Here is a 16,510-nt window from a genome sequence, read left to right as displayed (position 1 = left end):
AAACCTTTAACACTATGGCAGTCCCAGTCGATGTTTGGAAAGTTAAAATCCCCGACCATAACTACCCTATTATTCTTACAGATAGCTGAGATCTCCTTACAGGTTTGTTTCTCAATTTCCCTCTGACTATTGGGGGGGTCTATAATACAATCTCAATAAGGTGATCATCCCTTTCCTATTTCTCAGTTCCACCCAAATAACTTCCCTGGATGTATTTCCGGAAGTATCCTCCTTCAGCACGGCTGTAATACTATCCCTTATCAAAAATGCCACTCCCCCTCCTCTCTTGCCTCCCTTTCTATCCTTCCTGTAGCATTTACATCCTGGAACATTAAGCTGCCAGTCCTGCCCATCCCTGAGCCATGTTTCTGTAATCGCTATGATATCCCAGTCCCATGTCCCTGAGCCCTCATCTATGAAGACCATCCCTGAACCATCCTGTGGATTCTCTGAACACTGAAGATATAGAATAAGAGGTTCACATTTCAGCAAGTCCTATTTTACTGTCAGCATGAAGCCAATCATAATGATTATGGTCACCCTGCCATTAAAATTATGAACATGGAAATATCAACTGAATGCATTTTAGTGTGTGTCTGGCAACATTACAGCAGTCGTTTCTATGTTCATAACAATTTATCTTCAAAATGGGTTATGCCATTAAAGGAGAGGAGCAGCAATCCATTCCCCTTTTACAGTTCTGACATGGGTTGCCTTTTCCGTAGAGAATCCCTTTCGGTTCATTGAAAAAGCTTCCTTTTGACAAATTACTCTTGGATTTGTTTTGAGGTAGAAATCGATGGCTTCATTAATGGCTTGAGAGATTGTCCACTGACAGAACTTCAATGATGAGCTTTCCCTCTCTCATGACGTTTTCTCCGGTTATGTCCCACTTTCAATGACAAGGTTCGATATGGAGCTGGCTCAAGCTCTGGGGGAAGCCGCCTTTGAAAAAACCCTTCGTGAGAAAGTTATTCAGGAAAACCAAACTTTGCGGACGGAGCTTTATCGGTCGCAGCAGGATGTGCAGGTGAGGCACAGATGGCAATGTGACTCCTTTCACCCTCTAGTAACTCGAATCTATAGATTACTCATCATGAGTGGGGAACACCATTGCTCATGTCATTTAAGGATGCCCCTATGATGAGTGATGAAATCCTTGTTGAATAGCTTCTTTCCAGCTGCTAAGAGCTGTGCTGTCTTTGTCTTTGAGTTGATAAGGTATTATCGTCTTCCTCTTCTTTGGCTTTCAATTGCAATTGTAGAGATTAGGCAGTATCCTGGAGCACCAATCTGTAGAGACAGGCTATTGGAAACATGACTGGGATGCCCTCCTTTCTTTGCAGGGATCCTTAGCTTACCTGAAGCCCACACTTATGGAAAAATAACACATTCTCTGACTCATGTTGCAAAGAACATCCACGCAGTTGTTACTGTCTCAGATTCCTAACTTCCACAGTGAATTCATGAGCAGTGATGTGTTGGAGGTCCTGTGCACTTCAATATGTTCCTCGCCACTTGCAACTACCCACACTTACCATGGGCAATTCCTTTTAGAGTTATACAATCATCGAGTCATAGAATTGTACAGCATGGAAACAGACCCTTCAGTCCAACTTGTCCATGCTGACCAGATATCCTGAATAAATCTAGTTCCATTTGCCAACATTTGGTCCATATCTGTCTAAGCCCTTCCCATTCATATACCCATCCAGAAGCCTTTTAAATGCTGTAATTGTACCAGCCTCAATCATGTCCTCTGGCAGCTCGTTCCACACATGCACCACAATTTGTGTGAAAAAGCTGCCTCTTAGGTCCGTTTTATATCTTTCCCCTCTCACCTTAAACCTATGCCCTCTAGTTTTGGACTCCCCTACCCTGAGGAAAATACCTTGTCTACTCACCCTATTCATGCCCTTCATGATTTTATAAACCTCTGTAAGGTCACCCCTCGGCCTCCGATGCTCCAGGGAAAACAGCCCCAGTCTATTCAGCCTCTCCCTTTCTCTCAGGCTCTCCTACCCTGGCAATATCCTTGTAAATCTTTTCTGAACCCTTGCAAGTTTCACAACATCCATACTATAGCAGGAAGACTAGAATTGAATGCAATATTCCAAAAGTGACCTAACCAATATCCTGTACAGCTGCAACATGACCTCCCAACTCCTATACTTACTGCACTGACCAATAAAGGCAAGCATACCAAATGCCTCCTTCACTATCCTGCCTACCTAGGACTCCACTTTCAAGGATCTATGAACCAAGATCTCTTTGTTCAGCAACACTCCCCAGGACCTTACCATTAAGTGTATAAGACCTGTCCTGATTTGCCTTTCCAAAATGCAGAACCTCACATTTATCTAAATTAAACTCCATCTGCTGTGCCTTGGCCCATCTGATCAAGATCCCATTATACTCTGAGGTAAACGTCTTTGCTGTCCACTACACCATCAACTTTGGTGTCATTTGTAAACTTACTAACTATACCTCCTATGTTCACAGCCATTTATATATATATATGACAAAAAGCAGTGGACCCAGCACGATCCTTGTGGCACACTGCTGGCCACAGGCTTCCAGTCTGAAAAGCAGCCCTGCACCACCACTGTCTGTCTTCTACTTTTAAGCCAGTTCTGTATCCAAATAGCTAGTTCTCCCTATATTCCATGTGATCTAACAGTTGGACAGTTAACGCTGACCATGAACCATTATGTTGGCAAAGAGTTGATTAAATCTTGGACAGTTCAATACATTCTTTGCACTTCATTGTCTCCCTGCTGTATTTATAGATTTATAAAACTCTTCTTGGCTCCCTGTGTCCGTGCAATGGCCAACTTTTATGTCATAGATAATTCTGTGTCAACTTGTTCTCAACATAACTAGACTGGTGTAGTGGGAGAAATGAGGATATCATGGATCACAAGCTTAGAGAATTTAGTGCCTTTTAGAAAGATGGACTGGTGTTTATAGAATATAGGAGCAGGAGTAAGTCATTCAGCCCTTCAAGCCTGCTCCACCATTCAATGCCATCATGGCTGATCATCCAGCTCAGTATGCTGTTCCTTTTGTCTTTGATTTAGTCAAAAGAGGAACAAATAAAGACTTGGTGTTTCATGGTTGCTCATTTGAAACTGTACATTCCTATGGTTGCATGAGATTGGGGAGTACTTGCAGGTGCATGGTAGGACAAGGTTGACTCAGCACAGCTTCATCAAGGGGAGGTCTGCCTGACAAATCTGTTGGAATTCTTTGTGGAGGTAACAATCAAGTTAGACAAAGGAGAGCCAGTGGGTGTGATCTATTTAGATTTGCAGAAGGCCTTGACAAGGTACCGCACAGGAGGCTGTTAAAGAAGGTAAGAGCCCATGGTGTTGGGACAGGGTACTGGCACGATTAGAGGATTGGCTGACTGGGAGAAAACAGAGAGTCGTTTTTAGGATGGCAGCCAGTGACTTGTGGAGTTCCACAGGGGTCCGTGTTGGGACCGCAGCTATTCATGTTATACATTAGTCAACTGCAAGATGGAACTGAGGGAATTATTGCTAAGTTTGCTGGTGACACAAAGGTGAACAGAGAAACAGATACTGATGAGAAAGCAGGCAGACTGCAGAAGGACATGGACAGGCTGCGAGCGTAGGCAAAGAAGTGGCAGATGGAATATGTGGGAAATACTTCAGAAATCTGACGCACAAAGGGAGTTGGGAGTCCTAGTTCAGGATTTTCTTAAGGTTAACATGCAGGCTCAGTTGGCAATGAAGAAGGCAAATGCATTATTAGCATTCATTTCAAGAAGACTAGAACACAAACAGAGATGTACTATTGAGGTTGTTTCAGGCTCTGTTCAGACCACATTTGGAATATTGTGAACAGTGTTGAGCTCCATATCTAAGGAAGGATGTGCTGGCATTGGAGGGGGATCCAGAGGAGGATTACAAGAATAATCCTGGGGATGAAGGATTTATCACTTGAGGAGCTGTTAAGGACTCTGGGTCTGTACTTGATGGAGTTTAAAAGGATGAGAGGGATCTGTTTGAAACATACAGAATACTGAGAGGCCCAGATAGACTGGACATGGAGAAGGTGCTTCTGTTAGTAGGAAAGACTAGGACCTCAGGGAACAGCCTCAGATTGAAAGAGATGATCGTTTAGAACTCTGAGGAGGAGGAACAGTTTCTTCAGCCCTGAGGCTGATTAATCCTTGGAATTCATTACAGCAGAGGGCTCTGGGGACTAAGTCATTGGGTGTATTTGTTACGGACTAAGCCACACCCCTCAAAGCATTTTTAAGCAGGTCGCCCAGACTGTAACTTTGCTATTTGTTTTAGCTAAATCTGGAGTGGATATTCCCAGAATGAAATAGCTGGTTCAACTGCCAAGTTTTAAACAAACAGAATTTATTTACAAAATTACAGAATGAAACACAAAGAACAGAAAACAGAACCCTGGAGAACTAATCCTGCCCAAACCCAACTTAAGGATGCTGTTCCAAAAATACATTTGACAGTCCCAATACACGCAAACCTTAATGATACAGATAGCTTAGTTTGTGAAATCAGACAGAGAGAGGTCAGCAGCTTGTTTCACACATCCCCTACTGCAACTGAATTGACTGACGTTCTGAACTGAATAAAAAAAACACCCTCTAATCTCAATGAAGGCTAGCTATGCAGCTAGCTGGCCACCCCCCTTTGAATATTCCGGTTTTTCTTAAATACATGAAAGCTTCTGGCCTGAAGCACTATCTGTTAGGGGTAAACAAAGGGACCCCAATAAAACTTTCAAATCCAGCCTAGTTGGAGCCTGGCAAATTACCCCCTGTCTGAAAAATAGCTCAAGGGCATAGTAACCTTGTAAAAAGAACCAGTATTGTGATATATTTAAAATAGATAGATAGATAGATTCTTGATTTGTAACAGGATCAATAGCTACGGGGAGAAAGCAGGAGTATGGGGTTAAGAGACATACCAGCCATGATCAAACAGTAGAGCAGAGTCGATGGGTGGAATGGCCTAATCCTGCTCCTGTATCCTATGGTCTTATATATTGATGAAGGTGCTGGTGTTGTTGTAGAATACTTATAGCCCTCATGTCAATTCATCCTCAAGAAACAATGGGGGAATGTATGCCCAGAAATCAATGTCCATGTTTGCGGATTTTTTTCACATATTAAAGCATGGATTAGACATGAGGGAATCCTAAGCTGAGAGATAGCAATGGAGAATCAGAAGGTAGGACAAACTTGCCCACTCTCCCTACTCAGTGCTTGCAGAATATATATTGTATATAAATGCCTGGTGAAGCTTCTCTATTATTCCACTTCCACAGTCAATCAGGGATTGGGACTCACCTATGATTTCTCTGCTCCTAAATGTGAATAGTATTGTCACTTGAACACACAAGTACTGCAGCAGCAAGGTCTTAATATTGACCTTAGCAAGAAAGTCAATGCAGTCTTTTTAAAAAATTTCTGTCTTGTTTGACAGGAAAAAGAATCTGAAGTCACAATGCGAAATGAGAAAATAGCAGAACTGCAAGTGGAACTGGGTGACCTGACATCTCGTGAGCCGCAGAGCAAGGAGACTGTGGCCCAGATAAAGAAGCAGCTTCGACATCTAGAGGCTACAACAAAGGAGCAAAGTAAAGAGATCAGTCAGCAAGCGGGAACTATAGAACTGGAACAGCAGGTCAGCCACGACTTGATCATCCAACAACCAGCCACCAATTTTAACTTGTAGCTTTCTGTCTCCAGTCCAAAGCAGGAGGCTTGGCAATTGCGCAGGAACTCAAAATCAAGCCTCTAAACCATCTGCATTCAGACATCTTAGTAGAGGGGCTACTGTCTAGTAAGCAAGGGAAGGAACTTTGACCAATATTCCTTCCCTATTCTATGAACCCTGAGCCCATTGCAATCTTTGTCACTTGAACACACAAGTACTGCAGCAGCAAGGTCTTGATATTGACCTTAGCAAGAAAGTCAATGCAGTCTTTTTAAAAAATTTCTGTCTTGTTTGACAGGAAAAAGAATCTGAAGTCACAACGCGAAATGAGAAAATAGCAGAACTGCAAGTGGAACTGGGTGACCTGACATCTCGTGAGCCGCAGAGCAAGGAGACTGTGGCCCAGATAAAGAAGCAGCTTCGACATCTAGAGGCTACAACAAAGGAGCAAAGTAAAGAGATCAGTCAGCAAGCGGGAACTATAGAACAACTGGAACAGGTCAGCCACGACTTGATCATCCAACAACCAGCCACCAATTTTAACTTGTAGCTTTCTGTCTCCAGTCCAAAGCAGGAGGCTTGGCAATTGCGCAGGAACTCAAAATCAAGCCTCTAAACCATCTGCATTCAGACATCTCAGTAGAGGGGCTACTGTCTAGTAAGCAAGGGAAGGAACTTTGACCAATATTCCTTCCCTATTCTATGAACCCTGAGCCCATTGCAATCTTTGTCACTTGAACACACAAGTACTGCAGCAGCAAGGTCTTGATATTGACCTAGCTGGATCTGTCACTGATTGAAGAAATTTCTCGTACTGCTTCCCCCACATCCCTCAACCTTTCTTATTTCCAAGCTCTCGCACCTGCCTGGAAATGTTTGCATAGCTGTTTTCAGTGTGTTTCTATTGGTTATTTGATCACTGTCCCACTGAGATGTCCTTCTCTCTCAGGAAGGCTAAATTTTCACCTGGTAAGACATGAGAGCCTTGAGTCAAATGGACTTTGAATTGTGATACCCCACTGATGGTGCAGTCACTGTGCTATCACATGGAAATTTCTTGCTGTTGTGCGATGATGGGTGGAAGGTGGTTAAGTTGATGATGGATGTCCCATTGGACAACTGGTCCTTCAGATTTGCATTTTTGCTTAGTAGCTGTCCTATTGCAGAAGCCAACCTCTTCAGTGCTCTCAGTTAGAGGAAGGGAGCGATAAACAAGAATGGAATTGGCTTAAGACATACTATTGAATTCAGTCTCAGTAAATCCAAACTAACCCAGAGTTATCACTACTATGCATGCATTCACACTGGCAGATACAGTCCAAGGCATCACTGGGCAAGATTGCTGGCTTTATGTGACTTAGTGACCATTGGGTGGAAGTGAGGATAAGGCTCCAATCCTCTGTGCTTTTCCCGATTGAAGAGATTATGAATACTTACAGCCTCAATGCAGCCAATTTCCCAAATGTGTCAGTGGGGCTGATGGCACCACCTTCTGTCAACTTTAGGAGATTTGGGTGGCTGCAAAAAACTTCACGGTTTAACTCATGTGGTCTCATGAGTTCTCACTCCTGTATAACCACTCATTCATTACTGCTGAATGGCTTCATTGATACCCCAGCTTTGCAAAATCCTGCCGACTGGTCTTCCATTGGCTGGGATGCATGTTGGAGGTGATGAGGGACCTCCTGCCGATTGGTCTTCCATTGGCTGGGATGCTTGTTGGAGGTGATGAGGGACCTCCCAGAGCTGGTTGCCACGGTCTGCACTATCCAGATTTTCTGGGAAGAATCTGCTTTTTGATGAGATGAAAAGGGCAGTGAATTGATTTCTATGTCAAATCAGGAATACCCTTTGAACTTCCAGCATGTGTTATATATTTAAAAAGTCCACTTTCACTGAGGACAGAGAAACCATAACATGTTTAATTTATAAAACCACAGAAGCAGGCGTTTTATGGGCCTTGCTAGTTGCTTTGTTAATTCAGTGTGGCGCACGTTTGGCCAAAAGCATAAATGATCATTTCCGCTATCCAGGTTTAAAAACCCAGTACAGGATATTAGTTATTAAACAACAAAAGTAACTGATGGTGCATTGACAGAACTGCGTCTTTGGGTTGCCTGGTTTTCAACTCACCCAGAATGATGTGCAAATTCTTAATAGGACGTAACTTGAAAGTGGAATGTGGCTTTTTATTATTTTAATCAGAACAGGCGAACCTTCAGCCTATCACGCCTCTTCCTACAATCAATGGGTTCATGGCTGATCAACATCAAGCCAGCTCATTACCAAATCCGAATCCATTAACCACTCCCTCCCTATTCTCCCATCCCAGGGTAACTGTTAGTTGCTGACTGTCCTTAATAATGTTTGGCTGTACCCCAGTGAGCAGACTATTCTTTCAGAAAAACAAATGGAAAAAAATTCAGGAAAAGCAAGAAAGACCTTTTAACCTGGAATATGTTGGCTGATGAAATGTTTATGAAGTTGTCTTGATGTTGCCGTATATTTACTGATTATTTTCCCATTGTTTTAACCTCTGTTTGTTCTCATTCAGCAATTGGTTTCTCTCTCTGTTTTATATTCCTACTGGCTTCCCACCGGTTTCCTGATTGGTTCTCATTCTTTAAATTTTGTTCTCACTTTTCCTTAGTATTGATACTTAATTCTCAGTCCTTTTCATTCCCTCTGCCTGCATTTCCTTCTTTTTCACTCCCTCCATCTTTCTGTTTTTCTTTTCCTATGAGCTTCCTTCCTCAGCACCACTCTTTGCTATGAGCTGTCCTCTTGCTCTCTCTCCTTCTCTCACTCTCTCCTCATCTTCCTGTCCCTTCGTTCAGACACATTTACGGTTTGAAATCGAGATGGAACGACTGAAGGAGATTCATCTAAAGGAACTGGAAGACAAAGAGGAAGAGCTGGAGGATGTTCGCAAGTCGTGCCAGAGAAGGGTATGTTTCTTATGGTGCCTTGTAACACAGTGTGTGTGTCAGATCTATCCTTGTACTAACTGGGTACTGACAAATATAGTGCATACATGTTTCAAACTCACATGTGGGCATTCCTTCTTTCTTTATTTAGTTGTGAGCATCACTGACTAAACCGCAGCATATTGTATATCCCCAATTTCCCTTGAAACGTCACTGGACAGCTGCACTGAATGGCTGCAGGCTTTTGCTTTAGTTGCATCCAATGGTTAGAAAGGGAGTTCCAGTTTCTTTGACTCAGTGACCATGAAGAATTGGTGATATAGATCTGAGGAGAAAGTGAGGACTGCAGATGCTGGAGGTCAGAGTTGAGAGTACATTGCTGGAAAAGCACAGCAGGTCAGGTAGTATGCAAGGAGCAGGAGAATCAATGTTTCGGACGCAAGACCTCCTGATGAAGGGCTTATGCCCAAAATGTTGATTCTCCTGGCCCTCAGATGCTGTGCTTTTCCAGCACCACACTCTTGCCACAGATCCGAGCCAGGATGGTGAAGGGATGTCTGCTGGCCTTCTCCTTCCAGACGATAGAGGCCATGGTTTGAGAGGTGCTATTGAAGGAGCGAGGTGTCTTGTTACCACCGTGCATAGGTGGTTCAGGGAATGGATGAAATGCATTGCCAATTTGGAACACCGTCTGGCGAAAGACGATGCTTGACCCGAGAACCCTGTCATCCACTTCGAGGTCTTGTGTAGTTGTGCTCTTGAAGACAATTCTGATAGGGTGGAGGGGCTGCTCTAATTGCTGTGTGAGGCCTTTGAGCAGCTCAAGCTGTTGTTGGGCACTGTCACCTCTGATGTTTTGCGGGTCCTTTCTCTTTGGTACAGCTCCGTCAGTTGGAGATGCAGCTGGAGCAGGAGTTTGAGGAACGCCAGCTGATCCTTCATGAGAAACAGGACTTGGAGGGGTTGGTTGGAACACTCTGTGAGCAGGTAAGTCACTGCTTCATTGATGTGATGGGGATTATATAGTGATGTTATGGAAATGCTATAGAAAAACGACGATTGCCTCCAGCAGTCATAAAGGAATTACTTCAGAATTTATTGGATAGGCCTGTCAGGATACAATGGATGGGCTGAAAAATTAAACAAGAACTACAAATCTGAACAAAACAAAGCAGAATGTGTTGGAGAAACTCAGCAGGTTTGGCAGTAAGCAGAATTAACCTTTCGAGTCCAGTGACATTTCTTCAGAAGAAATGTTAATTCTGTTTTCTCTCCACAGATGCTGTCAGACCTGCTGAGTTTCTCCAGCAATTTCTGGTTAGGCTGAATAATGAAGTCCAAGGGAGACCTGAAAAAATTCTGAAAGGCTTTAATAGTGAGGATAAAACGTGTCACGAATGTTACTTGCCAGCCCACTAATCAGCCCAAGCCTGCTGTCCAGGTCTTGCTGTATTTGGACATGGATTGCTTCAACATTTGAGAAGTCGTGACTGGTGCTGAACATGGTGCAATCATCAGTGAACATCTGACCTTTGATGGAGGGACAGTCATTGATGAAGCAGCTGAAGATGTTTGGGTCTAGGGCACTGCCCTGAGGACCTCCTGCAGAAATGTCCTAGAGTTGACTTTCCACAACCACAACTCTCTTCCTTTGTGTCCGGTCATCTGGTTTCATTCTCTTTATCAATCTTTGTAACAGTTGGCTACAACTAAGTGACTGTTCAGCTTATTTATGAGTCACCCATGTCACTATGGTAATGGAGATCCATGTGGGCCAGATAAGGTAAGGATGGCAGATTTCCTTCCTTTAAAGGACATGAGTAAATCAGATAGTTTTATGTCAAACTGACAATGGTTTATTGGTCCCAATTCAGTTAATTTATAGGTTCAGATTTATTAATTGAATTGAAATTTTAACCATTTGCCATGATGGGATTTGAACCCTTGTTCCCAAAGCATTAGCCTGGGTCACTAGGTGCTGAAATAACTCCACAGAGGCTGGTATCCTGTCACCAAGTCACCCTTTATTTCAGGTGACACGGTGGCTCACTGCGCCAGGGACCCAGGTTCAATTCCTGCCTCGGGTGACTGCATGGGTTACCTCTGGGTGCTCCAGTTTCCTCCCACAATCCAATGATGTACAGGTCAGGTGAATTGGCCATGTTAAATTGCCCATGGTGTTAGATGCATTAGTCAGGGATAAATATAGGGTAGTGGAATGGGTTTGTCTTTGAAGGGTCGGTGTTGGACTTGTTGGGCTGAAGGGCCTGTTTCCACACTGTAGCGAATCTAATCTTTATTTACACATGGTGAGTCATTGAGCCCACGCAGTGGAAACTGGGAATTAAATATTGGATCATCTATTGTGCCTGTGTCAGATGCACACAGTGGTAGCTCACCCAGATAACACAGTTTGAATCTTCTGCTGTAACTAACAGAGAGCATTAGCTCACAGCAACAATGTCTCCTGTACCACAGTTCACTGCAGTAAAAAGAAACCATGATACCTATATTTTATTTCTAATCAAGACATCCAGCTGGATGCAATCTCTAATATAATTTGGGTGAAATTGATTGAACTACTTTTTTCCTCTGACATTGTAAACTTCAATTGGTGGGAACAACATGCACCATTCCTCTTTAAAAAGATTTCATCATATGTATTATTAAGTCAGGATATCTCCTAAAACACTGCAGTTTCAAAACTTAGTCCGTATCTGTAGAATGTGCATTGACAGCCCACAGAATTGTGATGTAGTCTACGTCACCTGCTCAGTTTGGGCTGTGACAGCAAAACAGATTTTAATAGAAATTTGCAGTCAGCAAATGTTCTCCGTTTGGCCAATCAATCACATCACAGAAGCCGGTACTGTCCACCTTTCCCCTGGTTACCTTTCCTGTGATACTGAGGGACTGGTTCAGTTCATTACTCCTGACTGAGACAAAATCAGTTCATTGGTTTGGGAATTGTTGACGTGAAGACAACATGTGACTGGCTAAAGGGCACAGAATGGAAGATAGAATACCTCGTGTGACCTGGAAATCTTTGGAATGAGCACAATACCTGTCAGCAGAGGATGAAGAGTTGGCTGCTTTCAGGATGTGGCTCTATACTGTAAGGGAGCTCAGGGGCTTCATAAATTTACAAGCAGCTGATTTATCAGACAACATAAAACCCTGTACATGTTTTATTTTATGATGTTGAACGTGTAGGAGACCCTTCTAGACAGTAGGAATAGTTTTCCTTTTGCATATTGTGGAATATCATTCACCTTGAGGGTATGACTCCTTAGTTATTGGGAAGTTTGCAGCTCATTTTACAAGTATGACATTTACAGTGAGACATTATTCCGAATCTATCGCAATGACAAATGCAACCTTATTGCTTTTGTTTTTGCCTTGGAATAGAATCATAAAATGTGAAAACAGAAGCAGGCCATTTGGCCATTTGAGACTGCTCTGCCATTCGATGGGATCATGGCTCCTCAGAAAATCCTCAACTTCACATACCCCCATAGCCCTCAATTCCCTTTTGATTAAAGTGTGTCTATCTCATCCGTGACCATACTTAACAAATCCAGGTTATTTGATGCCTGGCAGTGGAGGTAAATAGGTTGGAAATGGCCTTGAATGGGTATGAAGTGAAGGTAATGCGAGGTCAGGTCCTGTGACTCACAAAGCTCGGTTCGGTGATACAGTCTTGAACAAACACATGGATCACCTGAAAGCTGTTTCCTTGAAAGCGGGGGAGCAGCAAAGCATACCTAGCCCCTCAGAATAGCCAGAAGACCTGGCAGAAGCCTTAGGTTCTCTAGTGACAAGGAAACCTCAGAGTCCAAGATGGCTGCAGCATCAAAACTATTACCGTCGGAAGAAGAGGAGGAAATTCTCCGGAGATGCTCTGCACACAAGAGGCGGGCTATGGTCCGGTACACACCACCCGTGTCAGAGTCTGAGTCAGAGGAACCGTACCTGGGGTGAAAACGTCGCAAGAAAAGCCACAAGAGAAAGACCTCCTGGACTGAGGTGGGGGAGGGATGTAGTGATTGGGATCAAATGGATCTTAAGTGCAAGTGAAGACTGCAGATGCTGGAGATTAGAGTCAAGAGTGTGGTGCTGGAAAAGCACAGCAGGTCAGGCAGCATCCGAGGATCAGGAAAATTGTTCAGATTCCTGATGAAGGGCTTTTGCCCGAAGCGTCGATTTTCCTGCTTCTCGGATGCTTCCTGACCTGCTGTGCTTTTCCAGTACCACATTCTTGAATCAAATGGATCTTGTTGACTATGATTGGGGTTGTTAACCTGGGCCAATCAGGAAAGCCCTGGCTGACCAATATAACCAGGAGATTGTGGAGGGCACTGCTTGTCACTGGCCACTCGGGTGTTTTCCTATCTTCCTGGTGGTGGAAATTGAATAAAGATTCGTGCACCTTGTGTCTCTCACTGTGTCTCACACCTGCACACACCATGGGTGCTGGAGAAAAAATAAGCACTACCGCAGTTAGGTGGTAGTGTGGGGGTTTAAGAAAAAAAAAAGAAAAAATACATATATAACCAGGAGATTTAGAATCTCCTCCATTCAAGGGCTGACTCTGAGCTGTCTGGCCACACAGCCAGCGTATTGTGGTCTAGTAAATAAAGGATAACTTGGTGACAGGATGTTGATGTCTGTGCTGTTATTTCAATTTGCTTCACCTCTTTCTGTGTTTGAATTAAATTGAATTTATTTGTAAGAGCAGAGTCCAATTTCTGATATACTGAGATGTATCAACCCTTCAGGAATGCCGTGCACTCATGAAATCCATACAGTGTAGAAAGAGGCCATTTGGCCCATTGAGTGTGCACCAACCCTTCGAAGAGCATCCCACCTAGAAACCCTCCCCTGACCAACTTTATCCCCATCACCCTGCATTTACCAAGACCAACACACCTCACATGCACATTTTTGGACTGTGGGAGGAAACCAGAGCAAAACCCACGCAGACACTGGGAGAACGGGTAAACTCCACACAGACAGTCGCCCAAGGGTGGAATCGAACTCAGATCCCTGTGAGGCAACAGTGCTAATCACTGAGCCGGGATATTAACCTGGATATTGCTGAAAGCATTCTGGGAAAAAAAAAATCAGAGTTCTGTCAAACAAAATAATGTATTTGTTCAAATGCTTTGAACTCCATTGTATATTAATTCTAGAAATATTTGCCACAGTAAAAGGCTGTTGATCCGGATAGAGGAAGAAATCATGTGACTAAAAACTCCAGGGGTAAACATAGTCAGTGTCGGGAATACTTGTTGTCTTCTTTGACTCCCGGTGAAAAGCTGCCAAATGGACCACACTCAATTGTCACAGCATCATAGTTAATTGAAAGATTGACGATGTTAGTAACATTTTGTTTTGAGTTTAATATAATCAAATCTAGACTTTTAAGACTCTTTTCTACTATTTCCAAGATCTGAAATTGGATATTTTTCTGAGTTGTAGTGAAATTTGTCCTATGTTCACTACTGATCCAGAAAAAATCTACAGTAACCACGTCCACTGCCTGGTGTACAAATTTGTTGCAAACATTGACCAATTCATACAAACATACATGTTGTGCACGGAACTTGAATTCATCCTTTACCAGATTAGACATTCCACTTAATAGTTGAGTTGACTTTTCTTGACGTCTTTTTAACCTTGTCTTCCTCTTGATTATTTTAGTCACTGAGATCTCGATGTTGAAAGGATTCCACTATTGGCGTTTGAAGGAGAATAGAATAGGAGCAAGATAGGCCATTCATTCCCCCTAGACCACCCCCAAAATTCTATAAAATCATTGCTAATCTGGCCTTAGCCTGAACTCTTTCATGCCAGCTCCCCATAGCCCTCAATCCTTTCAAAAAAAGGATCGCAAACTTTAAATACTTTGTGACTTAGCCTCCACAGCACCCTGGGGTAGAAAATTCCAGACAACTTTAATCTCTGAGAAGAAATTCCTTCAGACATCAGTTTTAAATTAATGTCCCCTTATTCTGTAACTCTGTCCCTGGTTTGTGATTTCCCCACTAGTGGAAACATTTTCTCAACATCCATGCCTCTCAGAATCTCATATGTTTCAATAAGATCAGCCTTCATTTTCAAAACTCTCAGCCAGGGTTGGAGGATTTGAGCTATAGGGAGAGGCTGAACAGTTGGGGCTGCTTTCCCTGGAGTGTCAGAGGCTGAGGGGTGACCTTATAGAGGTTTATAAAATCATGAGGGGCATGGATAGGATAAATAGACGTGGTCTTTTCCCTGGGGCGGGGGGGTGTCCAGAACTAGAGGGCATAGGTTTAGGGTGAGAGGGGAAAAATTTACAAGGGACCTAAGGGGCAACCTTTTCACACAGAGGGTGGAACGTGTATGGAATGAGCTGCCAGAGGAAGTGGTGGAGGCTGGTACAATTGCAAGATTTAAAAGGCATCTGGATGAGTATATGAATAGGAAGGGTTTGGAGGGATATGTGGCAAGTGCTGGCAAATGGGACAAGACTATGTTAGGATATCTGGTCGACATGGACAGGTTGGACCAAAGAGTCTGTTTCTGTGGTGTACATCTCCTTGTTTCAAAAAACAAAGTCATTGTTGCTAAAGTTGGAACTCTCCTTGTTCAGATAGGTCACCGAGATTTTGATGTGGAGAAACGATTGCGTAGGGATTTACGACGGAAAAATGCACTCCTGGCTGATGCTCAGCTACTGCTGGGTACGATGCAGGATCCCGGTCAAACCACCATCAAGCAGGAAGCCGAGAAACTCCGGATACAGGTCAGTGAGAACCCACTGCATCCGGCTATCATCCCTGCCTTTGGAAATATAATCAGATGACATAACACAGTCGGTTCTGATATAACACAATAGTTCCGTTCTCTTGCAATCCCACGTTATAAGAAAATCGCACCATTTAAACCAATGGGGCCAGAATTGCGTTATAACCAATAGGAAAGTTTGTGTTCTACGAATAACGGTCTAAACTCTTCAATCATTTTCAAGCCAATTTGTGTTGAAGAAACACGCGTTATAGCAGAACCGACTGTAGGTGAGGGTGTAAAAGCTTAACCCTAATGTGGCTTTAGCAGTTGGTTACTGAGCCATCAGATTCCAGGGTATTGATGGAACCAGTAAATATTTATCTCTTTGGCTTCAGCTTTTCAATATGAAGCTCTACCAGATAATTTTGCTTCTCTCCTTCCAGTTGCGCCTTGTTTTTCTCAACCAACAACCCACCTGCCAATTTTGTCGCTTATAATCCTGAGTGCATTGTTGTTCAAATACCATTTTCTTGGTAATTTGATTCAGACCTTACGCAGTACCTTATCAAAAGTAAAAAGTCTAATTGTGAACGTAGTTGCATTGAGGGAAGGTCATTATGGCTAGGACCTCATCAAGTAAGAGTATTTTGTAACAGGATCACAAGCATACAGTTTAGACTGTCTACAACATGGGAGGAAGTGAGGACTGCAGATGCTGGAGAGTCAGAGTTGAAAGAAAATGGCACTGGAAAAGCATCTGAGGAGCAGGAGAGTCGACATTTCAGGCATAAGCCCTTCATCGGGATTTGCGTTGAAGTCACACTTTTCAACACTGTCTACACCATGCTCTGCAGCAACTTAGTGAAGTGCCTATGGCAGCACCTTCCAAACCCCAACTTCTACCAAGATGCACAAGGGCAGGGCTACATGGAAATTCCACCACTTCCCCTCCAAGCCACTCATCGTCCTGACTTGGAAATATATTGCTGTTCCTTCTGTGTTACTAAAAGTCTGAAACTCCCTTCCAGAACCCCATAGGACACATGGCTGTCGATAGTATTATCATCAGTTTCACGAAGAAAATTAGGAATGCTC

The 16,510-nt window shown here is 43.3% G+C and overlaps 1 protein-coding gene across 1 annotated transcript in view; it reads left to right on the top strand.

Annotated features, from left to right (window-relative positions):
* The window catches only part of LOC122562395 (unconventional myosin-XVIIIb-like), a 379,067-nt gene that overhangs the window by 266,707 nt on the left and 95,850 nt on the right, over positions 1-16,510 (top strand). Inside the window, exons 30-35 of the mRNA XM_043715251.1 lie at positions 907-1,030; positions 5,484-5,684; positions 6,016-6,216; positions 8,555-8,665; positions 9,527-9,631; positions 15,279-15,431. Of these exons, the coding sequence (XP_043571186.1) occupies positions 907-1,030; positions 5,484-5,684; positions 6,016-6,216; positions 8,555-8,665; positions 9,527-9,631; positions 15,279-15,431 (895 nt within the window). The remainder of the gene's footprint in view (positions 1-906; positions 1,031-5,483; positions 5,685-6,015; positions 6,217-8,554; positions 8,666-9,526; positions 9,632-15,278; positions 15,432-16,510) is intronic.

The sequence above is a fragment of the Chiloscyllium plagiosum genome, chromosome 25 (genome assembly GCF_004010195.1).
Source record: "Chiloscyllium plagiosum isolate BGI_BamShark_2017 chromosome 25, ASM401019v2, whole genome shotgun sequence".
Lineage (NCBI taxonomy): Eukaryota > Metazoa > Chordata > Chondrichthyes > Orectolobiformes > Hemiscylliidae > Chiloscyllium > Chiloscyllium plagiosum.
The sequence above is the reverse complement of the archived record's forward strand: the minus strand, read 5'-3'. Positions and strand labels throughout refer to the sequence as shown.